Genomic DNA, 27,357 nt, shown 5'->3' with positions numbered 1-27,357 from the left:
CCATTCCCTGTTACAGGACTTTTTTCGGGCTGCACCCACTTTGTGGAATTCCCTCGCTCACACAGTTAGACTTTCCTCTTGTCTTCAAACTTTCAAGCGTTCTCGGAAAACCCACCTCTTCAGACAAGCTTATGAAATTCCTCCACAAGCATCTTAATCTCTGTAGATTACCCTATTACCACCCTCTACACAGCTAACACAAGACAACAACCCTCTTACAAACATTGCTGTGTGACTGATCACACAGCCCACTCAATACTTTTTACCTTTGTATTCTAGCTGGTCTAATGTGCAATATGATGTAGCACGTGCCCTTGTGTTTCAAACTCCCATTGTCCCATAGATTCTAAGCTTGCGAGCAGGCCCCTCTTACCTCTCTGTCTGTATGTATTACCCAGTATAGTTTTATTAATTTTTGTTCCCAATTGTAAAGCGCTACAGAATTTGCTGGCACTATATAAATAAGTGATGATGATGATGATGATGGACCCTAGGAACGATACTGGTCCTTTGCCCCTCCATTTGTAAAAAGACACACGCAAAATTCGTTAGAGTAATCTGGGCCCCTCCGTGCTCACTGTGCCCTAGGCAGGAGCCAAGTTGTCTAATAGATGATTATTTCCATGTAGTATTATATTTCACTATGTTGTATTAAACAAAAATAGCTTGAAACAAGCAGAATTTTTTTTAAGAAAATAAAACGCTAAAAATGATTGTGAGTTTACTCTGGTAATAACCAGTGTTTTGTGATATGGTTTTCAGTTTTAAGGTCATGCACATTGAAAGTTTCCATAAGTTCCTACAGTGTCCTGCAAAGCATTGAACTTGGTGAATATGGCAATGGTCATGCATTTGTACTTGCACTAACCTGTAAATCTTTCAGAAATTGGAAAAATAAAAATGCTATGCACCGTATAAATGATACATATAGTAAATGTATCTATATTAGGGAATTTAGACTGTAAGCTCCAATGGGGCAGGGACAGATGTGAATGAGTTCTCTGTACAGCGCTGCGGAGTCAGTGGCGCTATATAAATAAATGATGATGATGATGATGATGATAAATGACATTCACTGTTTCTATTGTTCAGAGGTTTAGCCATTTACTAAAATCTACCTCCTGGTAACACATGGCTGAAGTTGAGGATTATCATACAAAACACATATTAAAACATTTTTAAACTTAATTTGCTAAATATCATGTATTATTACTTTCAATGTCAAACTTTTTGTTTTTTTATTATTATAATATATTAGTATTTTTATTAGTTCTGCTTTAGTAATTACATTTTGTTGCTTTCTAGTTAACCTATTGACAGAATGTATTTTCATAAGAATCTGAAACTCCTTTAAACAATAAACCTCACCTGTATGTTTCCAGGGGAATCTCTATTAATATCATACGTCACAATAAAATCATCATTCAGCAAAGTATTTGGATTGTGACCACATTCACATTGCTGATCTATTGTGTGTTTAAAAGAAACATGGCCCTAAAAACAAAACAAAAAATAAATTATTACATTATCTACTTTTGTTCGGAACGCCATCAAAACCACAATATAGCACTTAGTATGGCCAATTTAGGGATTAAGAATATGATTTATCACAGTAAGATTTTAGGCAAAATGGTTACAGGGTGCAATAACAGGTAGGCAACTTTTGAGTCTCCAGATTTTGAAAATCTACAAGAACCAGCATCCACAACAGCTGCAGAGTCAGATTACCTATGTCATATGTCGGACCCGCTGACCTAATGCCCGGAGTCTGGCATACTCAACTACCCACGCTCCGTGAGCCTTTTGACGGCTCCGTGACACGATGACCCTCCTGACGCCGTCAGTCTGCTAACCACAGTGGTCTACATATCTGCTGCAGACTATCACTCCTTACTTCCGGAAACTATCCACAGTGGTCGCCATATCTGCCACAGCCTATCGCTCCTTGTGTCCAGCAGCTCCGCTGTTGTCCTCATTGGTTTTCATACCTCCTGCAGACCATCGCTCCTTGGGTTCTGGCAGACTCTGCAGCCATTTCCAAGTGGACTCTACTTCTGCCGTCCTCTAGTGCTCCTAATTTCCAGCAGCCACTTCAGACCATCAGGCTTTCTCCAGTCTCTATTGGATCATCATCTTTTCCCAGCCTCTGGGTTCTCCCTAGTGGTCTTCTCTGGCACACACTCAGAGGACCGCGACCTGTGGCCGCAAAGTCCATACCTTCTTGCAGGGGTCCCTGGTAAAAACCATCTGTCTTGTTAGACTCCGCTCCTCTGGGCTGAGTAGTGCGAAGCCAGACAGGCTTCAAGGATCTGACCATCATAGTGATTGTGACTGTAAGAACAGGCCATAATATAGATCCCTCAGGAGAACCACCCAGAAAGATTTACTGCAACACCTTGTGGGCAGAGTGCAGCAGCAGGCTGCCACCCAACGTAATTTTTTACAGTGCCGTAAAGCCTTGGCATCTCATTTGGAAATCCTCCAGTCTGCTCTCATTGATCTCTCTGCTCCACCGGCTGTCGAAGTTCATCCTCCTGTAGGGGATTCAACTGCCTCTTCTACTGTTCATTAACCTTTAGCCTCTAAGATTGACAGAGACCCCAAAAATTGTCAGGGTTTTGTGAACCAGTGTTCAATACAGTTTGAACTCCAACCACAAAATTTTCCTACTGACAGGGCAAAGGTGGCCTACATTATCTTGCTGTTATCAGGTCAAGCCTTAGCCTGACCCTCACCTCTCTGGGAGTGGAATGACCCCCTACTAAGTGATAGCACTTCCTTTATGTGGCTTTCGTAAAATTTTTGACAAGCATGCATGAGTCACTCGTAAGCTCTCAGGAAGATAAGCCAGTGCTAATCCCAAATGGCAGATCAGGGATGCAGAGTCTATCGAGTTCCCTGGTGTTCACCAAGAACCGCCGCAAGGTGGGAGGGTCTTTACTGCCAAAAACTCACAGATCGCTGCCTTCTGGCCTGTCTCAGGATTTAACACTAGGCCTAAAGGGTGAATGATGTACCCAGAAGATAGCGCAGAGATAGTGAAAGCACTGGGATCAGGAACACCGGATGAAGCACAGAATGAACATGCAGACAAGGATCTGGTACATGGAATCTGGCACAGCGAGTACTGACAGGTTAGGATCATGTACACGAGTAGTCAGGCATAGAATGGTCAGACAAGGCAAATTTGGTACACAGGTGATCCAGCAATGCATAGTCAGACAAGCTAACAACGGTGCACAAGTGATCCAGCAATGCGTAGTCGGACAAGCCAAGTTCGATACAAATGTGATCTAGCAATAGGTAATCAGATAAGCGAAGTTCGGTGCACAGGAGATCCAGCAGCTCAGGGTCAGACAGGCAGGGAACAGTACAAAGAAGGTCCAGCAGAGAAACACTCACAAGGAGCAAGGAAGAAGCAAGGCTAACTAGAAAGGAGAGTGAGACGCACAGCAACAACATATCATTGACACAGACAGAGTGTCAGTGCAGCGTCTCAATAGTGCAAGCATTCAATAGTGCAAGCATTCAAAATACCCACCTGACAGATGGGTCATTTGACCTGCTATGCGGAAGTGCCGGGATCCACACAAACGAGCAGCACTGGAGTGTGGAGCAGGTAAGTCTGTTAGTCACCTCTGCGGCATCCAGTATTTTAAGGCTTCACCAAGGATCCCAATCCATCACCCACTATGTCATTCAGTTCCACACATTCATCATCATCATCATCATTTATTTATATAGCGCCACTGATTCCGCAGCGCTGTACAGAGAAGTCATTCACGTCAGTCCCTGCCCCATTGGAGCTTACAGTCTAAATTCTCTAACATACACACATACACAGACAGAGCGAGAGACTAGGGTCAATTTTGATAGCAGCCAATTAACCTACCAGTATGTTTTTGGAGTGTTTGAGGAAACCGGAGCACCCAGAGGAAACCCACGCAAACACAGGGAGAACATACAAACTCCGCACAGATAAGGCCATGGTAGGGAATTGAACTCATGACCCCAGTGCTGTGAAGCAGAAGTGCTAACCACTACACCACCGTGCTGCCCCACATTGTCATCTAATCTCCAGTGGAACAACAATGCATTAGTAGCGCTGTTCTGGCAGGTTTTCTCTGACCGAATAAAGGAAGTCTTGGCATCCCAGGAGTTACCACCTGCCCTGGATGCCTTAATCTCTCTTTGAAATCGGGTAGATCTCCGCTTCTGAGAGAAATCGTCTGAGAAGGACACAACCCATTACCCTACTATCAAGCTGACAACTCACTTCCAACCTCTTGCTTCCTCCGATGAACCCATGCAACTGGTTCGCTCTTCCCTTACTCCGGAGGAACATGAAAGGAGACTAAAGATTAATATTTGCATTTACTATGCAGATCCTGGGCACTGGCTTAATTCCTGTCCTAAACGCTCGGGAAATGCCAGGCCCTAACCTACTCTGAAGAGGTGAGGCTGGGGTTGTCTAAATCCTCTCCTAATCCTTCCAATCAATCAATTTGTTCCTTTCCAGTCACACTCTACTGTCCCTCTGGTAAGCATGACTCCTCGGCTTTCTTGGACTTTGGCGTGGCCAGGAACTTTATTTCTCTTTCTCTAGTGTTCCAGTGGTCCCTGCCTACGGTTCCCTTGGAGATTCCAATGGTCGTCACTGCTATTGATGGCTCTCGCATTTGCAATAGTGTCATCCTGAGACAAACCACTTACTCTCCAAGTTGAGACTTTACACCAATAACAAATTACCTTTAGTGTTGTTCCAGACTACAAGTCTTATCATCCTGGTGCTCCCATGGCTTTAGTTACACTCCCCTCAAGTGGTTTGGTCCTCTTCCAAAATTCTTGTAGGTTGTGATGCCTTCTTCAGATCATACCTCTGCGCTTGGTGACCTCCTCGTCTGGCATGGGCAAATCTGTGCTCCCTCCTCAGTATGTAGCATTTACAGATTTCTTTGACAAACATCAGTCTGAACTACTTCCACCTCATCGGCCCTGGGATGTCCTGTCGACCTCCAGCCTGGCCAGGGGCCGGGTTTTTCCTCTTTCTCTCCCAGAAACCCAGGCCATGGTTGAACACATCAAGGAAAATCTTTAATGTGGGTTTATCAAACTATCTTCTTCACCTGCTGACGCAGGCTTCTTCTTTGTTAAGAAAAAGTTCGGTACCCTGTGCCGTGTATTTAATACTGTGGTCTCAATGCCATCACTATAAAGAATCTTTATCCTATCCTATTAATACAGAACTTTTTTACCGAATCAAGAGCGCTAAGATCTTCAATAAAATGAATCTCTGGGGAGCATATAACCTCATCCTTATCTGAAGTGGTAACGAGGGGAAGACCACATTTAACACTCATGACGGTCATTATGAGTCAGACTCTGTAATGCTCCGGTGTTGTTTCAACGTTTGTGAATTTCTTCACACCTGCATTGTGTTTTATCTGGATATTCTCATTTTCTCTCGATCTCTCTTACCCTATCCAGGTTTCTGAAGTGCTCTCCAGACATCAGAAAAATTGTCTCTTCTGCAAGCTTGGGTACATTGTCTCCGGTTCTGTGCTACAAAAGGATCCAGAAAAAAGTTTGGGTTATTTCGTTCCTAAGTTTTGGCGAGCTCTTTGCAAGTTTTTCAGCATCCAATTGAGCTTCTCCGTGACCTTTCATTCTTAGTCGAAAGGACAAATGGAGAGGGTCAATCAAGACCTGAGACCTTTATTAGAATGGAATGTACTCCTCCGCTAACCATGACAATTGGTTTGATCTTCTACCATGGGCTGAGTTCGCTCATAATAATTTATTTCATTTATCTTCCTCAGATATGCCTTCTTCTATTGTCTAAGCTCTCCATCCTTCTCTACCCAAATTCTGAGAAGGTACCTGTTGTGGATGCACTCCACCGTGACTTTATTTCCATCTGGTCCAAAGTATGTGGTTGCCTCAAGAAAACATCTGATTGCTATAAACTTTTAACTGATAAGAAGTGTCGAGCAGTTCTTGCGCTGAAGGTTGGAGATTGGGTTTGGTTTGCTACAAAAAACATTAACTTGAAGGTTCCCTGCATGAATTTCGCTCCATGCTTCATCAGTCTGTTTAAGATCCAGCAGTTCACCAATCACGATTCTTTTAAATGGAAGCTTCCATAATCTCTCAGTATTTCCAACACCTTTTATGTTTCCCTATTGAAGCCTCTGGTCATCAATCTTCTCTTCTCCTCCAAGGACAAGAATTTGAAATCAGCCAAATCCTTGACTCTAAAACTTCCCAGGGGGAGAATCAATTATTTAGTGGATTGGAAAGACTTCGGTCCAGAACAATATTCCTGGGTGAATTCCTCACACATCAAAGTTCCCTCTTTACGTAAGAGGTTCCATGCAAACTCCACAGGAAGCCCGGTCCTATGTGTACCCCCCCAAAACCTTTAAAGGGAGTGTACTGTCATGCGTGGGACCCACGGACGTATCACCCGGGGTCCAGCACACTCACCTACCCATGCTCCCTGGCTTTGTGGCACGGCGGCTTCCCCTGACACTGTCAGTCTACTTTCAACCCAGATTTTATCACCTCTCCTCCCATTCATTGGGAGGCTAATTATCCCTCAGCATATTTAAGGCACCTGTTCCACAGGTAAGATGCCTGTACTTTGATTTAGATCACTCCAGCATTCAGACGTGGCTCCATTTGCTCTGCTGCTCTTTGGATCACAGACTATCTGTATTTATCTGCAGAAACTCTGCCGTTATTCACAGTGATCTCCAGGCGCGGGCTGGGAGAGGGAAGCCCGGGGGACACACAGGCGGCAGCATCACATGACACGGGATGCGGCCACGTCATTGATGATGCAGCCGCCTGTGCACTGACGCGGCTGCATCTCATGTCATCAGATGTGGCTGCCGGTGAAAATGGGGTATATTGCATCCGGGGGGCGGCAGTCTGATTGAGCGGCCTGGCGGGGGCGCTTCCCCCCTGCCCCCCGGGCCAGCCCGCCCCTGGTGATCTCCATACCTCCTGCAGACCATTGCTCCTTTTGTTCAAGCAGACTCTGCATTAATTTCCAAGTGGACTCTACTTCTGCAGCCATCCAGTGCTCCTAATTTGCTGCAGCCAATTCATACCATCAGGCCTTCTCTAGTCTCTATTGGATCATCATCTTTTCCCAGCCTCTGGGTTCTCTGTACTGGTCTCGTCTGGCACTCACTTAGAGGACTGCGACCTGTGGACAAAAGCTGCAAAATCCATACATCCTTGCGGGGGTCCCTGGTGAACAACCATCTGCCTTGCTAGACACTGTATCCCTGGGCTGAGTAGCACATAGTCAGACAGACTTCAAGGATCTGAGCATTGTAGTGATAGTGACAACCTAGACCTGACCAAGAGTGTCACAAAATCATTTGAGATATTATGCACCATGACCCCTCTAGATCATTATGAACAAAGGTAAATTCTTTTAATGAATGACTAAGACTAAATGTAAAAAATTACACACTCAACAAAAGCAACCTTAAAGAAAGTTTCCAACAGGTAAATTGAATATGTATGATTTACTCTGCTTTCTCTAAATACTAAGATATTACCTTTCCTCCAGAAAAAGATTTATTCATAGCCGCTAGCATGTCATTCTTTATGAAGGAAGCTTGGGCATCTAGAAAGCTGATTCCTTGTGGCTCATATATATCAACTTTAATCTGAAATGTGAGATACAGACAAAAGAAATGTTACTTGTTTAAATAGGTTATCTATATAGATCTGAAGGGAAACTATATTGAAAAATTACTAATTTTGAATGTACAGGAATGGGGTTTATTTTCCAGTGCTTGATATTTTTCCAAATAAAGTTTTTGAAAGGACCCCTGTCTATACAAACACTACCCCAATCATCATCCTTCTCATTCAATAATTGATCCCTGCAGTAACTGTATAGCAAAACACTTGCTGATCATGCCTGTGTATGACAAAATCACCTTATAGCAGCAACAACTCACTATTTTCCTTTGTGGCTTTTAGAACTCTCTGGATCTCAGGGTTCTAGATTACATATTCCATAACTGTATTGTACACTTTGTAGTGTGACTTTTGTTGCATGCATGAGAAGTACATCTGAGATTGGAATGAATTTATAATAACTAATACAAACATCAAATAATGTTGCTTGAATATGTGCCGACTAGGAGACCATTGCAGTCTACCCTAGGGCTCACTCCTATTTATAAACGCAAAACATGGAGACGAATAATATTTTGTAAAGAAATAAAGTGGATTTAAACTTGCTATATATTTTATTTCTGAATTATTGCATATACTGTACCTGGAAGCTTTTGGGAATTTTTTGTTTCGGAACTTTGATGAGCATTTTGTATTTCTCAAGCTGTCGTTTCAGCATTTCTTCATAAGCCAACTCAAAAGTAACTTCACTTTGTGATGGCAAATTGACTGTCACACCAAATTTCTCTTCCTTTCTGTAGTCGATCCTATGAAAACCAACCCATAATCATTTAGTGATGTTATAATTCAAAAGTGACATTATCAGTCACCTAGTATCAATGAAGACAGTGCACTGCATTCCAGTGGAAGCCAATAGAGATAGTGGGTTAAAAGTAGCAAATTAGTGCTGAGTACCAGGTGTGTTTAGGGAGATTACAGTTGGCTGGAATCCCCCACCCAAAAAATATTACCCTTTAAAAGCTAAAAAAGGTTAAAAAAAAAAAAAGGACAAAATCGGCAATACCACAAAGACCACCAGAACGATGAAACAAATAGGGCAGTTTTAATAAATGGCAAAAATGTCAATTGCCCTTGGCCCACAAGGACAGGAGGTCCTCCATTACATTACATTTCCTAGCAATGGATGCTAAATAGGGAAACCCATAAAACAATTTCTATCTCAAACCCATGATGCCCTAGGCCTAGGCAGAGACCCCTTTAAGGAGAAAAAAAGCGGTAATTCACCTCTTTTTTAAATTGTTTGACAAATATAACAATAAGATCTCCTGAACCAAGTAATACAAATAAAAATGTTTTAAATAACTGTATTTAACTGCATTTAAGTATATCAACATATAACTTGGATAATAAATGGCAGCATGGTAGAATGTTTCACTAAAGTTATTTGGAAAAAAAAGGATGGTTTTTTTGGTTCCCAAAGCAGTGCCCTCAGTTTTATCCATAAGATGCATTGAACCTAAATGGAAAGTGTTCTGCTGTGCTGAGGGAGAAATATCTGAGGCAAGTGTTTAAACCCGCTGTGTGAGTGGAGGATAATATGTTAAAAAGATATGGGAAGAATTAGTTAAGTTGGGGGATAGGAACTGGGGGCGGGAGAGGGGACAGTTGCCACCCCATGATTTCTGTTGAGTGGGCAAAAACTTTTCTTTTGCCCCCATCAACTTCTACACAAAAGTGATTGGGGATGAATGAAATGGAGATGAAGGGATAATAGATGGTGGTAGGGTAGGCAATGGTTGCCTTCTATCATGGGTGATTTCAACATCCATATTGCTAATCCACATTCAAATATTGCTTCAAAACTACACTCTCTAACCTCCTCACTTGACCTCTCCCTGTGAATTGAATCCACAACTCATCAGGATGATTACTGTCTTGATCTTGTTTTCTCTAGACTATGTTCAGTTTCTAATTTCCTTAACACTCCTTTCCACCTCTCGGGTCATCACCTTATTAGTTACCCACACATTCCCAGTTCTTTAACCTACCTTGCTGTCAAACTCTTCCAAGCCTCCTCATACCCGCAGGAATACTAATTCTATAGATTTTCAACAGTTTTCCCCTCTCTCCAACACCTTCTCTCCCCAATTTCTACATTCTCCTCCCCTGATATGGTAGTTCCTCATTTTCACCATACTCTAGCAACTGGCCTTTATCAAGTGGTTCCAGCAACTCTACACACTCCGCGTAGACTTCGTTGTCAACCATGGCAAACTAAAGTAACACAAAATCTACAAAAAAGCAGAACGTCACTGGCGTAAATTTTGTATTTCTAATGATTTCAGCACATATACTGCTATCTACCACTCCTATCGAAATGCTCTGGACACTGCTAAACAAACATGCTTCCAATCTCTCATTTATGCTCAGGCTTCTAACCCCAAACACTATTTTAAAATATTTAAATCTCTTCTAAACCCTCCCAACCCAAACCCTCTGACTACCATTAGTACCCAGTATCTTGCTTCTTATTTCAAGGACAAGATTAATAAGATCCGACTTGAAATGGTATCATGGTATTGCAATTCCCTCATTACTGGTCCTCCTAAAATCAGACTCGAGACCCTACAATCTATTTTGAATGCAGCAGCTAGAATGTTTTTCCTTGCAAATCGTTCTTCCTCTGCTGAGCCACTGTTACGGTGCTGGTAGTTACAGGTCTGATAGTCAGAGCAGGCTTGTACACGACCAGATGCTGAGTCTACTAGGTTCAGAATAAGGAGGCAAGACACAATGTAGTTCTTCAAAACTTCAATGAAAAACATATATATATAAATATGCAGATGATGATATGCAGATGTCAATTAGCCACGGCGGAGCGTGACAAGATGGTAAACACAATAGCAGTCTATTCACAGCACAGATGATAATCTGCAGGTGTCCAATAGCCACGGCGGAGCGTGACAAGGTGGTAAACACAATAGCAGTCTATTCACAGCACAGATGATAATATGCAGGTGTCCAATAGCCACGGCAGAGCGTGACAAGGATAAACACAATAACAGTCTTGTAATATGCACATGAACAGACTTGCAGCAGGCTGTGAATCAGTAGAGGCACAATAGAGAAAAAACAAAGTCTTGGTAATATGCACAAGATGATACTTGCAGCAGGGAAATCCCAGTAGAAGTGCTAAAGCACTAGGTAGAGAACTGAAACTCATACACAGGAAGGCACAGGATACACAGGAGTCCAAGGAATCAGGCTAGCAACAAGTTGCACTGACAGTGAGCAGATGTCAGTGCTGAGTTTAAATAGAGCAGGTAAAGTGACCACGCCCTGAGGGTGATTCATGTGATGCACAGAAAAACAGAGCAGACAGGGAAAGTAACAAAACCTGGTCAGGATTGTTACAGTACCCCCCTCCCTAGGGGTGGACTCCGGACACTTACGATATTTTTTTAGGGAATCTTTTCCGAAACTGTTTGAGTAAACGAGGAGCATGAATGTCTGAAGCTTTAACCCAAGAACGTTCCTCAGGCCCATAGCCTTTCCAATCGACCAGGAATTGCAGTGATCCTCTGGATCTACGAGAGTCCAATAGTTGTTTAATCTCATATTCAGTTTGATCTTGAGAAGTAGCCGGAGGCGGAGAAGCTGTGACTCTTGAAAATTGACAAAAAAGTGTGAAGTACCAACAGCTTCATGGAAATGATTGTTATGGGCGAATTCAGCCCATGGGAGGAGTTCCAGCCAATCCGCTTGGTGAGCAGACACATACATTCGTAGGAATTTTTCGAGCTCTTGGTTAGTCAGTTCGGTCAGGCCATTAGACTGAGGATGGTATGCCGATGAAAAGTCCAATTTAATGCCTAACTGTGAACAAAAGGATCTCCAGAACCTTGAAACAAACTGTGAACCACGGTCTGACACGATATGGAGTGGACAGCCGTGGAGGCAAAATATTTCTTTGATAAAAAGTTCTGCCAACAATGCGGAAGAAGGGAGTCCTTTGAGAGGAATGAAATGAGCTGCTCTCGAAAAACGGTCTGTCACCACCCAGATAACTGTATGAGCTTTGGAAGGAGGCAGATCAGTAATAAAGTCCATAGATACTTGAGACCAGGGTACTTAAGGAACAGGTAGAGGAATAAGAGGACCGAAGGGTCTATGCCGAGGAATCTTATGTTGTGCACATTTAGAGCAGGCAGAAACAAATGATTTTACATCTTTCAGAAGGGATGGCCACCAATAGTACCGGGTCAGGAGTTCTCCAGTCTTCTTGGCTCCAGCATGACCCGAGAAGCGAGATAAATGGGCCCAGCATAACAACTTGAGACATAGATGTGGTAATATGAAGGTCCGGCCTGGAGGGCAAGTAGATTTATTCACAGTAGTAAGAGCCAAGACACAACTAGGGTCAAAGATGGGATGAATGTCCTCAGGAGAATCCTGGTCTTCGGAATGAAATGACCTAGAAAGTGCGTCTGCTTTTTTATTTTTTGATCCCGGACGGAAGGTAAGTCTAATATCAAATCTTGAAAAGAACAAGGACCATCTGGCTTGACGCGGATTCAGACATCGAGCCGAACGGAGATAAATTAGGTTCTTATGGTCTGTATATATTGTAATAGGAAACAAGGCCCCTTCCAACAGATGTCGCCATTCAGACAGGGCTAATTTAATAGCCAGTAATGGGGGCAATGATGGTAGAATACCCCTTGATGAATTGTCTGTAATAATTGGCGAAGCCAAGGAAGCGTTGGATAGCTTTCAACCCGGTGGGCAAGGGCCAATCCACAATTGCTCTTAGTTTAGCTAGGTCCATTTGAAGGGCTGTGCCCGAGAGGATGTAGCCTAAGAAAGGAATCTGAGGTTGCTCGAAAAGGCACTTTTCAAGTTTACAGAAGAGGTTGTGTTCTCTCAGACGAGTCAGGACTTGACCTACATGCTCCTTATGTTAAGGGAGGTCTCGAGAAAATATGAGAATATCGTCCAGGTAGATGATGACGAATTGATAGAGAAGGTCTTGGAAAATATCATTCATGAGGGTTTGGAATACAGCTGGAGCATTACAAAGCCCAAAGGGCATTACAAGATATTCAAAGTGCCCATCATGTGTGTTAAATGCTGTTTTCCATTCGTCACCTGCTTTAATATGAACGAGATTGTAGGCCCCTTGTAAATCTAATTTGGTGAACACAGTAGCGCCTTTAATGCGGTTGAACAGCTCGGAGATGAGGGGTAACGGATACCTATTCTTAACGGTAATAGCATTAAGTCCTCGAAAATCAATGCATGGCCGGAGGCCGCCATCCTTCTTTTTAACGAAAACGAATCCAGCGCCAGCTGGAGAGGTGTACTTCCGGATAAAACCTTTTTGCAGGTTTTCTTGAATATATGTAGACATTGCCTGGGTCTCAGGAAGAGAAAGGGGATATACACGACCACGAGGAATAGGTTTGTCAGGAAGAAGCTCGATTCCACAATCCCAAATGCGATGAGGGGGAAGCTTGGTTGCCTCCTTTTCACAGAAAACGTCTGCATACTGTTGGTATTGATGAGGTAAAGACGGTAATGACAATGCATTGGTTAAATGAAGAGGTACTACTTTCTTCAGACAGTGAGACTGACACCGTGATCCCCAGGACAAAATTTGAGCAGTATGCCAGTCCAGAGTTGGGGAGTGGAGACGTAACCATGGCAGACCTAACACAAGGGAATTGATGGTCTTTGGAAGAACTAGAAAGGATATTTTTTCCTGGTGCAGGATTTCAATTTGAAGGGTGAGAGGAACCGTCCGGAACTGAATGAAGCCTCCTGGAATATTACTGCCATTGATGGCTGTGAGGCGTACAGGACGTTCTAGTGGTGTAGTAAGAATATGATATTTTTCAACCACAGTGGTGGCAATAAAATTACCGGCTGCACCAGAATCCTGAAAAGCATCCAGCGGAATAGAGAGATTCCCAAAAAACAGAAAAACAGACAACAAGAGGTTCTCTTTGTGATGAGAACTGTTGAGGGAAAAATCAAACAGACCTAACGGGGTTCCCACTTGCTCTGTTTGGTCTGAACGTTCTCCTGGACATGTAGGACAACTACTGATGTGATGGGACTTCCCTCCACAATAGAGGCACAGATTATTTTTAAATCTTCTCTCTCTCTCACTTGGAGAAAGGCGGGACCTACCCACTTGCATGGGTTCTTTTGGGGGCTTAGCGGCCCCTAAGTTATGGAAAACAGGGCGATGATTAGGACACCGAATCTGTTCCTTTTCTTAAACCCTCTCCTTGAATCGAAGATCAATTTTGACACACAATGAGATCAGATCATCCAAGGAAGATGGGAGGTCACGGGAAGCCACCACGTCTTTTATTTGATCAGATAGGCCTTGCCAGAACGTGGCCACCAGCGCTTCATCATTCCAGCGCAGCTCGGAGGCCATTGTCCTAAATAAGATAGCATATTGTCCCACAGAATGAGAGCCTTGTCGTAAACGAAGAATTCCTGTAGCTGCACTGGAAAGCCGACCAGGTTCATCAAAAATGTTTTTGAAGGTTGTCCGAAATTCTGTATAATTTTGCAGCAAGGGGTCATTCTTCTCCCATAGGGGTGAGGCCCAGGCCAGGGCTTGACCAGAAAGAAGGGACAAAATGTAGGCAATTTTTGCCCTATCCGTAGGAAAGTTTCTGGGCAATAAATCAAAGTGAATTGCGCACTGATTCATGAATCCTCTACATGACTTGGGGTTCCCATCGTACATAGGAGGATTAGGAATTTGTGGGTACATGGTGGTTGTGTTAGCAGAAGACTCAGCAGATGTCTTAGATTTATGGGAGGATGCCAGAGTATCCTGAAAAGAATCCAGATGAGAGGATACATCCTGTAAGAACTGCATGAGACGATCTTGATTGGTCTCTTATTTTTCCACTCTCCCTATTAGGTGTTGAAATAGGTCCTTTGTAGTGGGATCGTCCATGGTGTTCATTTCCTTTTTTGGGTCAGTGCAAACTGTTACGGTGCTGGTAGTTGCAGGTCTGATAGTCAGAGCAGGCCTGTACACGACCAGATGCTGAGTCTACTAGGTTCAGAATAAGGAGGCAAGACACAATGTAGTTTTTCAAAACTTCAATGAAAAACATATATATATATATATATATAAATATGCAGATGATGATATGCAGATGTCAATTAGCCACGGCGGAGCGTGACAAGGTGGTAAACACAATAGCAGTCTATTCACAGCACAGATGATAATCTGCAGGTGTCCAATAGCCATGGCGGAGCGTGACAAGGTGGTAAACACAATAGCAGTCTAAAGGGGAAACTTGTAAAGGGAAACTGCTGCCTTGTAAAGGGAAACTTCCCTTTACAAGGCAGCACCGCTTTAAATTTAAGCTGCGAAGACGCCGAACTCCCGCGAGTTGAAGAAACCGGGGTATGATACATTTACCCATAGGTCTTTGTTGATAGCAGGGCAGCAGGCCCTTATAGTTGGATAGAAGGGCACTAGGCTCTGAGTGTAAGAGGGTGTTAGGCCCTAAGTAAGTCGGTGAAGTTGCAGAGAGTGGCATACAAAGCCCCCCTAGCTGTCCTGGAGGGCACCTAAAGTCCTGGACCCCAAGACAGTCAGGCTTAACAGCCGTGGTACAGGCAATGGGCGTAGGCCTGCTGAGCAGCTGAGTTTCAGCAGATATAGGTGGTCCAGATGGAAGACGCAGCCAGGCGGCATAGACCTGTGATCATTCGAGAGGTTGTCAAGGCAGGTAGGTTATAGTCCCATACATATATTTATTTATCTTGTGTGGCACCTGTCTGTTCTTTTCGGTATACTTCTCTGTAGGTATCAGTCACCAGCCACCGACAAAGACCTTTGGAAAGGGAGGAGCAAGTTGGGTGGGCCTGTGAGGGCTACCGAGGGTCCCCCGTATACCAGGTAGGACATTTTGTGAAACTGTGTGTCTTTATAGAGCGTAGTCGCCAGGATAACCATGCAACGATGTTGGACCCCAACAACAGCATGTCCAGCTCCACGGACATCTGGACCGCTGTGATTGCCGTTAGAGGAGCGTTGTCCCATCTGCCCAAATTTGATGGAAGGAATCTTCCATTGGTCGACTGGCAGGAACAGTTGCATGGTACTGGCCGCTTGTAATAAGTTATGAGAACCATGAAAGTTGAGCTTGCGCTGAATGTCCTAGAAGGTGACGCTAGGAGGACTGTTCTTCTCCAGCCAGAACATGACAGAAATACCCTAGACGAGACCTTCAGGATGTTTAATGCATTGCAAGGAGACACCTCATCAGTAGCGGTGCTGAGGAAGAAATTCTTCACCTGAGTGAAGAGGGAAGATGAGAGTTTGGAAACATCCTCCTGGAAGCTGTTGAGAGAACTACAGAAAAAATACGGGGGCTGGGTTCCTTGGGAATGCCGACCACCTACTAGTGACAAGTTCACCATGGGACTCCAGAATGTACCTCTTCAGTATACTCTACTGGATAAAGTGAGCGATAACAAAGATATGACGTTCCATGAGGTGTCCCGGGATCAGAACGACCATTATGGACCCTATGCTGCAGCCCCTCAGCAAATCCTCTCAGTTGGCAACACTTTTGGAGCGGAAGCCCATCTCTAGAGAGTTGCATGAGGGTTCTGAAAGAGGCACTACTGTCGATGAAGGAAGAAGTCTCTCAGCTAGGACAAAAGGGCCTCAGTATCGATGGAGTGAAGGAGAAGGCAGCGGAGGCTGAAGGAGTGCGACTGCAGCATGAAGAGGGCCGAGGCCCAGTGTCCGCTACTTGAGGTATCAACGTCTTAGACATTAAGCGTGTAATTGTCCCGAACCAGCTGCTCCGGATTCGTTAAGCTAGAATCCCTTGCGGCGATGGAGCAGCCCGTGGGGGATGGAGGGGTGGATCCTAGGATTACTAACTCTGCTGATTTGATTGGTGAGTGCCCCACGGTGATGGTCACGTTGGGTGGAAAACAGCATCAGTGTATGTTGGATACCGGGTCTCAGGTGACCATCATTATGGAACAATGCTTCCTGGAGAACTATGCTCACCTGCAGGAGGCTCGGGCCCAGACTTGGTTCAAACTGACGGCTGCCAATAATCTCCCTATCCCTTTGGTTGGAGTGGTCTGAATGGATGTCGAGGTCAGTGGGCCAGCACTAAAGAAGAAAGGCATGCTGGTGGTGGGTGGAGCAGAACTCAAACACGGCCCAGTCATACTGGAAATGAACGTTCTCAATAATCTGAATCAGGCCCGTTTTCATGCTAAGGGTCCTGATACTATAGGAACTGAATGTCCCCAAATTAGTGCAGCAGGCTCTCCAGAGGATGGTGCAGCAATGTGTCGAAGTCAGCAAATTGGATAAAGTCATTTCAATAAAAATCGAGCAAACTTGGTTGTCTTTGTCTGAAAAGATGCGTACGGTACGCTACGACGTACAAGGGCACGCTACGGAGTGGAAGGGCGTACGCAGCTGCAACATGTGGCAGCAACAGTATTTGGTCTTTTACCATACATTCGCACAAACACGCATACTTGTAAAATAGTACACATTAATGGTAGTTGCAACACATAGTCAGTTATGTCGAAATATAGTAGTATTTATGTGTTATAATATAAGTTATATGCACATTAGTGAAATATATGGAACAGGTTGAAGGAATCATATCATGTGTAGTATCGTAATAAACCTCTTAACATTTGCTACTGTTTGGTTTACTCTGCGAAGGAATCGCAGAGTGCATACACAAGTTATGAATGATAGGGAATTATGAAATACTTAAGACTAAGGAATCTTGGCGGGAAGAGCAGAGCATACCCCCTGGAGAGATGACCCCCTCCTTTGGATTCTTTAGGATGAACTAGCCAATGATTGACAACCCCTTGGACCTTCCTGAAACCTGGACCAATAGAAGCAAGCTATACCATCTTCATTGTATTACTGTATTTCTGTGTGCATATAAGCAGCAGCTTCACATCTAGTGTTCAGACATCTTGTCCCCAGACTTCAGGATTGAATGACTGCACACTGGATCCAGAGCGCCTGCGATAAGTAACGGCTGTACTTATTATTATTTCACTTGAATTATTCTGCTACTTTTTGAGAATAAATCTTTGTGCTTTGGAAACACAAATCGAGGTTCGACAATCGTTATTGGTTAGCGACAATACGCACTTAACAAATATGAACCAGAGAAGTGCAGACTGGAGGTGGAACCCCTGGGGTACATCCGTACTAACTACCGCCAGGTCATGGAGGTGCCCCCACTTGGAGGTACCGGAGTACATGGAAGTACGAACCAAACGGCTGTTAGAAGTGAAGATGGTGTTGGTGGAGCTGGTTGAACATGGGCTTGCAGCACAAAGACCCCTAGTCTTGGCCGTGGTATTTAGGGGAAGAGTAACGGTGCAGCTTTGCAATGTACAGGATAGTGTCCAGAAAATTGGCCCAGGCTCTACAGTTGGCCACATCATCCCCATTTAAGCAGATAACATTGGAGGGACCCAGCAAGTGCTTCTTAAGCTGGTCCCATGACAGACTGGGGTTCTAGTGGTCCAGATGGACGATTACCATTCCAGAGTGGAGTGGGCGCGTTATCCTAAAACAGATGGTTGCCTTCCTTTAAGAGATTGCACCCCCGGATGTTGTCTGTCTAGAGCGAATGTTGTGAGCCAGACAGAAGGTCTTTTCACACAATGTGAAGGTCTTCAGGTATACTGATCAGAAGGAGAACGAAATTCACATGGGAGACAGCACGCCCCTCCTGGAGAGGTATCAGCGGATTAGGCCAAAGCTATATCAAGAAGTCAAGATGATGTTGAAGCAGATGGTGGATAACCACGTGGTTACCAAAAGTAAGAGCCCTTGGGCAGCACCCATTGTGTTGGTATGAAAAAAGATGGTGTCATTTGGTTATCCATGGATTACCGATGCCTCAACAGCTGCACTGTTTTTGATGCTTATCCTCACTCGTGGATTGAGGAATCGTTGGCTGCACTGTGAAAGACGAGGTACTTCTCCACGTCGGACTTAGACCAGTAGCTATTGGCAAGTGCCGGTAGCAGAAGAGGACTGGGAGAAGATGGCCTTGATTACACCAATGAGTCTGTTCGTGTTTTGCCGGATGCCTTTCGGCCTCACGAATGCCCCCTGCGACCTTCCTAAGGCTCATGAAGAGATGACTGGGGAATCTGAACTTTGACGCCCTCCTGATTTACTTGGATGACATCATTGTTTTCGCCCCCACCATGGAAAAGCATCTGAATCAGCTAGACGTGGTACTGCAGTGCTTTGAGAGGTTCGGATTGAAATTAAAGCCTCGCAAATGTCATCTCCTGAAGCCCAGTCTAGAGTATCTGGGGCATGTGGTGTTCAGGAATGGAGTGAGCTCCACCCAGGATAAAGTGTCCGCTGTCTTGGAATGGGAAGTGTCTTGCACGGGGACTGAGTTGCAGGGCTTCCTGGGACTGGTTGGATATTACAGAAGATTCATCAAAGATTTTGTAAAGGTGGCTGGTCCGCTACATGAGCTGCTTCGAGAAGTCATCGCACCCATTAAGAATCAATCTGGGGTGTCACTCAGGAAGTGGCCTTTGCTCAGTTCAAAGAAGATCTGACCATGGCTCCGGTGTTGGCCTATGCCGACTTTGAGAAACCGTTAATCGAATATACTTATAGCAGCTTGAAGTCCAAGAAGGCCAGGAAAAAGTCATTGCTTATGGCAGATGGAGTTTACGTGACTCGGAGAGGAACCCCGAGAATTATAGTTCTTTCAAGCTGGAAACGTTGACTGTCCTTTGAGCAGTCACCGGGAAGTTCATGGAGTACTTTAACAACGGCACTGGAACAACAGTGGATGGCTCTGTTGGCCAAGTTCCACTACAGGATTCGGTATCGGCCAGGCAGGGCTAACGGTAACGCAGATGCCTTGTCCCGATACCTGATAGGAGTCCCTGGAGGAATTAATGAATTGGAGATCCAGGATCTTTCCCAAGTCATGTCTCCAGTGTGTGCACTGACTATGCCCTGGTCGGCTGAAGACTGGGCTGCGAGTCGAGAGCTGCATCCACAGCTCCGACTTATCTGACAGTGGAGGCAATGGGGGCACTGGTCCTCCACATGGTAGCGGCGATGCCTTTCAGGCTCCATCTAAAGGTGTTGCACAGCTGGGACCAGCTGACGGTGCAAGAGAAAGTCCTTTACCAACCGGCATACCTGGAACAAGAGCTCCGACCCATGAGGCAAGCTGTAGACCCTGAGATGATGGCATGAAGGGTGGTCGCAGAAGCCCATGTCCTAGGAGCCCACCTGGGAGCTGTCAAGACACATTAACAGCCCCACCGGCAGTAATTAATACCAAGTATGATGGAGTTGAGCCTGCCCAAAGTGTGGGGTGTCTAAGGCCAGTGAGCAACATGTCCCTGTCCAAACTATCATGACTGGACGGCCACTGGAGATCCTCATGGTGGATTATATCTTGATTGGGGAGTCAGTGGCCACTAATATGCTTTGGTAATGACAGATCACTTTACCAAGTTTACGGTAGTTGTACCTGTCACGAACATGCTCCCAGCTGCCGTGACTTTGGGGTGTTCGCTGTATGAGGTCACACACGATTTCAGCCCGCAGTCTCTCTCTACCTATCACATAGGTTATAGACTTACGGAATTGCCCCCAAACACAGCGCTCTCACACCCCCAGACACTTCAGGTTTCGCCAATACCTATTGAGTACGGGCAATAGGACCCCATTATACTGTTCCACACTGGCACACAGGCTTCTAGTTATCCATAAACTAACAAGACCCACACCAGCACACAAAGGGTTAATTCCTCACACCTCCAGACTGTTACACAAATGTAAATGCAAGCACACACAGCTTGTTAATCACATGTATCAACAAATCAGACACTGGCATTCCAAGGGTAAACAGGCTAATGGATTTGTTAGAGTATCAAGGACGCAACTTATAAAATTATAGATTTAATATACAAAAATACAGGGCATGCAGATAAAAAATAATGAATAACAATTAATAGACTGACATACAAGCAAAAACAGTTTTAAAATAAAAAGGGTTACATTCAGAATAGCACTTACTTGAGTTGCATAATCTGTACCATGGGGAATTGGCTAGGAAGATGGACAGTTTATCAATGTAACTTGATTTCCCCAAAAAGTCTGACAGTTTGTTCCTTCAGAACACAGGTTTTTAAGCAACATGAAATGGGATGGTCTTTACAGGGGCAGTGTTTAATGCTAATAGGGGGCAGGGATGTACCCTGGGTGTCACTATACTTTGCTAACAAATATTCCCAAAGTCTTGACCTGTGGGTAATTCTTCACAGACATTTCCCAGAGAAATAACTCCCCCTTCAATAAACCGGTCATAATCTCCTGCACATTTAAATACCAAACATGATGGATTTATGACCATGTGACATACCTTTTCCAATGATATGTGATTTTACCTGTTCATGGATACCACCCGAACCTGTCATTAACAACCCTGGTGTGATTTCTGCTCCTCGGTATGGAGAAACCCAGATTTCCCAAAATATGGAATATGGCAACATTTTCCTTTTGAAGGTGATATTTCTATATATACCTGTATAGGCTTTCACATGCTGCTTGCAAGGATCTCCAGCTGGGATTGGCCCCACACAGTCTATTCAAGTGTACAAAACTCCCTCCCAAGCCAGGCTGCCTCACAGTAGGAGCCATTTGAAGATGTCACAGGTGACCCACTTATCTTTTCACACTGGAATGTGCAAAGCCATCAAACACACTAACATCAGACTTTAAATTTTACACTTTAATTGAACTTATCAATGGATTCCTTTGATAACATCTATTTACACTGCAGTTATGAATTATCTCTTATAAATAACTGCAAGCTCTCTATGTTCTAGACAGTTCCCACACGGGATCAAACTGCAGACGCGGACGCGTCGTGGAGCATTTCATCTGGAGGTATGGATGTCCGGAATGAATTCACTCAGATCAAGGGGCTTGATTCCAGGGTCGCCTTATGGATGGCTTGTGTCACATCTACAGGATACAGAAGTCCCACACCCTTTCACCCCCAGGGAATGCGGCATGTGAGACGTTCAATAGAACACTGCTGCAAATGCTTAGGGCCCTAGAGAAAGAAGAGAAGGTGCATTGGCCAGAGTTTGTACAAGACGCGATATGGGTGTATAATAACCGAGTGCATTGTACTACAGGTTACACCCCTTACTTCTTGTTGTTTGGGCGACCTGGAGGGGAGAGGCATGTTCTAGAGCTATCTGTTCCCAAAGAGGAGGAGTTGTGGACGTCCAATGGTTGAGTGGTGGAGCAGAGAAGAAGACTGAAGATTGCCAGGAGCGTAGCCTTGGGTGCAGATACAGTCCAAGGTTCATCATGGGCCATCGAACAATACAGCTGCTCCTCTCACTGTGGGACAAAGAGTACTGGTTAGGGTAATGCGGCCGGATAATAAACTCAGTGATCACTGGGATGTGCTGCCCTATGTGGTGTGAAGACAACTGGCTCCTGAGATAGCCATGTATGAAGTAACTCCTGTAGAAGGATCTGGCTGTACTCATGTGCTCCATCGCAACATGTTCTGGATCTTAGATCTAGCAAACTGTTTTCTATGGAAGGGTCCACGAAACTCAAAGGTCTGTGTGATAAAGAAACATCACTTAGGACAACCCATACATGAAATTGGTGGAACAGTTAACATGGTTGTACACAAATGGCCAAAGGTCTCGCATAACACAGACCTTTAACCTATTGAATACAAATTCCCAGAGCTGTGGGCTCAAGGGAAGAATGATTGTGGAAAGATGATTGATGTTCAGGTGGACATACAAGGACCAGATCCACCACCTCAATGCCAATATCGTCTCCCCCTGAAGCTATGGAACCAGTGATAGAAGTTGTGACTGACTTAGAAGAAAGGGGGTTGGTCATAAAGGGAAATTCCAAGTGCAATAATCCCTTATGGCCTGTTAAGAAGAAGGAGACTAACACCTGGAGACTCACAATTGATCTCGGGGTTTTGAATAAATATACCCCCATGTCAGCACAGGTAGTAGTAGAGATGGCAGACATATTGGCAAGAATAAATGGCAAAAGTAAGGTATTCTCTGCCATTGATGTAGCCAATGGTTTGACACTCCTACAGGAATTGTTAGCCCTCCTTGTACGTGCAGGGCTCAAATTGAGTCCTCACAAAGCAAACCTGGCTAGGTCAGTGGTCATATTTATGGGCGTCAAGATCGCTCATGGGACAAAAGGTATAATCGCCGCCCGAGTTGAGGCAATGGTCAAATTACCTAGACCAAATACCCTACAAGATTTGCGAAAATTTCTTGGGGTTACAAACTTCATGAGGGAGTTCATAAAGGATTTTTCTACAAAAGTGAAACCTCTGTATAAATTGCTCAGAGGTGAGGAACCTTCATTGAAAGGATGGGCAGAAGCACAGGAAGAGACATTTTCTACTCTGAAAAGAGATCTCTTTTCTGCCCCAGTTTTGGCCACTCCACATCCAGAGGATGAACTGGCAATTCAGGCTCACGCCGGTCCAGAGTCCATATCATCAGTCTACAAGAAGTAGGATCTGTGACTAGACCACTAGGTTATTTCTCAAAACTTCTTTCTCCTGTGGAAAGAGGTTTTCATAAATGTGCAAAACAACTGGCTGCAATACATTATGCTGTCAAAATGACAGAACATATTGTGGGCTTTAGACCCCTTACTATACAGACCCCGTACTCTCCATTAACCCTTCTACTCCAGGACATGCTGCCTGGTGTCTCTCAACAGAGGTTTGGGAGATGGATAATGGATTTGAGTGAACACAATCACCAAGTAAGTCACAAGGCCAAATATGTATTGTCTCAACTGCTAAACACAGCAGGGACGGAACACGACTGTAGACAATTGTCATATGATGAAACAATGACTTTGTTTAGACAAACAACACATCCAGATGACAGAGTCATCTTTGTTGATTGGTCTTGGGTTCGCATGGATGGGAACTATGTGACAGGTTATGCAGTCTTGGATAATACTACAGGACTTCAGAGTCTTGTTAAATTACCTGTTCACCTGTCAGCTCAAAGGGCAGAATTGGAGGCAGTAAAGGAAGCCTTACTATTCCTTCAGGACCATGTACTATATATAGCGACAGCTCATATGTAGTTTGGTCCCTGACATTACACTTGGATACCTGGCACAGGTGCGGATTTGTGGACAGCCAGATTAAACCCCTGGCGCACATTTCAGTGCTCAAACAGTTATGGGAATGGGAAATGATGCATCCTGAAGAGGCTGCGATCGTTAAAGTTCCAGGGCAATGATCCCCTTGCCCTGGGTAATAACTCTGCAGACGAAGCAGCCAAACTGGCTGCTTTATCTGGGTTTTTCTTAGACCCAGATTACAAGAAGTATCATCTTATAAAGTGACGATACGAAACAAGACTCTGGATGAAAGCCCAGTGGCATTTGAAGAGGAACAAGCAAGGATCCTCTTCTTATAACCCACATTACCACGCCACAAGATCCCTGGTCAATCAAAGAGGGCATCCTGTGTTAAACGAACAATGAGGGTTTAGAATTCGTGCCAGTTGTTCCTGCACATCTTCAGGTAGAGCTGACAAGATTCAACCATCAGCTCCTCGGACACCCTGGCCAAGATAAACTCATGTCCCTCTTAAAGGACAAATTATACTGGTCAGGGATGTCAAAGACAGTGGAAATTGTCCCACAACAGTGTATTGTGTGTGCACAAGTGAACCCCAGAGCTCCAGCTCTCAAGCCATTTCTACAGTGTGTGCCCCCTGCTGAAGGACCATGGGCTGCCCTACAGATAGACTTTATAGGACCATTACCAGCTGGCAGTCACAATTGTCATTATGCCTTGGTAGTGGTGGATGTATCTGCTACTACTGCAAGGGTCTTATGGGAACAGATTCTGTCACGTTGGGGAGTTCCCAGGATCATTGAATCTGATCGGGGACACACACTTTACTGGCAAGGTCATGAAAGTGCTTTGTGAACTACTGGACATAAAACAGCGATTTCATGCGATTTCGTGTACCTTATCATCCCCAGTCAGCAGAAATAATAGAACGAATTAATAAAAAAATCAAATCTCGTTTGACTAAGACACTGTATCACTCACCAGACTGTGAGTGCTTCTTCCCGTGTGTTTAGGAACCGTGGCCGTCCACCATCCTGAGGGTCTGCGCATGTGCAGCCCTTTCAAACCTTCAGTTCATGTTCCTTTTAGTTAATTGGCTGATCAGGCAACACTCCCTATTTATAGCACCTGAGTTCCATACCTCGTTGCCTGATCTTGGAGTCTCATTCCCATGAGCCTCTGAAGGTGTTCCTGTGTTTCCTCGTGTATTCAGCTCTGCTGATTCCTGTGGTTTCCAGACCACTTCAACTCTCCTGTGTTTCATCGTGACTGTATTAGCTGATTCCTATCCGCTGCCTCAGTGCACTTCAGTTATCAACTCACTTCAACTCTCCTGTGTTTCATCGTGACTGTATTAGCTGAATCCTATCCGCTGCCTCCGTGCACTGCAGTTATCAACTCACTTCAACTCTCCTGAGTTTCATCGTGACTGTATTAGCTGATTCCTATCCGCTGCCTCCGTGCACTACAGCTTTCAGCTCTCTTCAACTCTCCTGTGTTTCATCGAGACTGCACCAGCTGATTCCTATCCGCTGTCTCCGTGCTCAACAGTTCCAGCTCATCTCAACTCTCCCGTGTTTCATCGAGACTGCACCTGCTGATTCCTATCCGCTGCCTCCGTGTACCTGCAGTGTCCTGCTTGCCGCTACCCTTCAGTTCTATTCGTGTCTGCAGCCAGCTGATCCGCTCTCCGTGCTTCTACAGTGTTCCTGCCTGTGTCAACTCGCCTGTCTGCATCGGATCAACTCCTCGCTGCTTTCATCTCGTCTAGACCATCTCTACACTTCAGCGTTCTCCAGGTGTCCAGTCCTATATACTACTACTTCCTGAGTATTTGTTCCCATCTCCGCTGGTCTACCTACCTGTGCGCTGCACCTACTTGATTACCGCTTCTACCCTCCTGGGACTTCGCATCCTGCCGGCCTCCAGCCGTTCAGGTATCTCTGCACTCCTGTCTGACAGCCTGCTCCTGAACCACGGTATGCATACTTCTCATTGACTGTGCTGGTGTATTGCATATCTTGCTGGACCGAGTTGTTCTCCCCTGGAGTTTACTATCCGCTGAGACTATTGCCATCATTTGACTGTGTTACCTTTTGCCTGGATAGTTCCTGTGACTTTGTATTATTGTGCAGTGCTGTTCAGTCATTATTATATTGTGCATATCATCGTGGGATCAAGTTCAGTGTGCCCGTGTATATTCTGCATTACATTTATCTCCCCGTGCTCCTCCTCACATATATATTTCAGTGGTACAACTTGCTAGAGGCAGACCACTGATTCCTGTTCCCTGTGTCACCTGTTTCTAGTATCCTTTCACATAGCAGTGGTACAACTTGCTAACGCAGACCACTGACTTCCCGGATACCTCCACCTGGATTCCATTCCTTCACATAGACAGCTGTACAACTTGCTTAACGCAGACCACTGACTCTCATCACCTCCTCGTTGCTGCTGGACATTCCTCCTCACTATAGCAGTGGTACAACTTGCTACCGCAGACCACTGACTACCCTCACGTTTCCTTTGTCCATTCAGTTCCTCGTGTACTACTACCTGTATATTACCAGTGCTGCTAGTCATAGACTTTCCACGAGCATTCTCTACCATCTGCTGTCTCCTGTTCCGTGATCACCCCGCTACCAGAGTACCATATTACCATCTATACTACTCTGGTAAGTCCATCACCTGGTGATCCCTGGGTAAAGACTCCTAGTGCCCGTGACACACTGTTAGAGAAGGGTTCCTCTTGGGTGACAGCTCTGCCCGCAATACTGATGGGTATTCGGGCAACTGAGGCAGCTACAACAGAGATCACCCCATTTGAGCTCATGACTGGTCGCAAAATGCCACTTTGCTTCCCCAATGAACCACAGTTGTTAAACCCCATCAAAGAGGCGATTGCCAGAGATGTGTTCTTACAACAGGTGAAAAATAACCTGAAAGAACTGCTGCCATACGCAGCCATCCGGCTGAACAAACCCTATCTACGGGGGAGACTCCCATGCCTCCAGTAGATAGTCTGGTAATGATCAAGACATTCCGAAAGGCAGGTCCCTGGGATGCAAACTAGGAGGGACCATATCAGGTCCTTGAAACCCTGGGTGATACAATGCTAAAAGTACAAAGGCTAACGACTACAAAGAAAGACTCTCGGAAAAGACGTAAAGTTCTCTGGGTCCACATTGATCAAGTGAAAACCACGCAAGCCTCCTTAACTCAATAGAGAGCTTCTGTGCTCATTGAGATGGGTAGATTGAGAAATAATACCGCTTCCAAATAATAGAAAAAAGGGGTTTTAACTGTTCATTGAGAACCAAAATGTAAGGAAAAGAAAATCCTAGAGTCCTACCCTGATTACATCTTGTACTATATATGCAACTAACAGCGCTCCAAGAGGGACACTCCTCTGAGGAGCATATTGTACTCTTTCTCCCACTGTAGGTATTGATGTAGCGGAGAAGATAGAAAGAAACCCAGT

At 44.8% G+C, this 27,357-nt stretch overlaps 1 protein-coding gene across 1 annotated transcript in view; it reads right to left on the bottom strand.

The window, feature by feature from the left end:
* LOC142100260 (inter-alpha-trypsin inhibitor heavy chain H3-like) overlaps nt 1–14,110 on the bottom strand; it is an 83,288-nt gene extending 69,178 nt beyond the window's left edge. Inside the window, exons 1-4 of the mRNA XM_075184191.1 lie at nt 14,061–14,110; nt 8,306–8,468; nt 7,575–7,685; nt 1,369–1,494 (exon numbers count right to left, since the gene is read on the bottom strand). Of these exons, the coding sequence (XP_075040292.1) occupies nt 1,369–1,494; nt 7,575–7,685; nt 8,306–8,468; nt 14,061–14,110 (450 nt within the window). The remainder of the gene's footprint in view (nt 1–1,368; nt 1,495–7,574; nt 7,686–8,305; nt 8,469–14,060) is intronic.
* Nucleotides 14,111–27,357: the final 13,247 nt, after the last annotated feature.

This window comes from Mixophyes fleayi, chromosome 8, assembly GCF_038048845.1.
Source record: "Mixophyes fleayi isolate aMixFle1 chromosome 8, aMixFle1.hap1, whole genome shotgun sequence".
In the NCBI taxonomy this organism is placed as follows: Eukaryota; Metazoa; Chordata; class Amphibia; order Anura; family Limnodynastidae; genus Mixophyes; species Mixophyes fleayi.
Note: the sequence above shows the minus strand (reverse complement) of the source record. Positions and strands in the feature narration are given on the sequence as shown.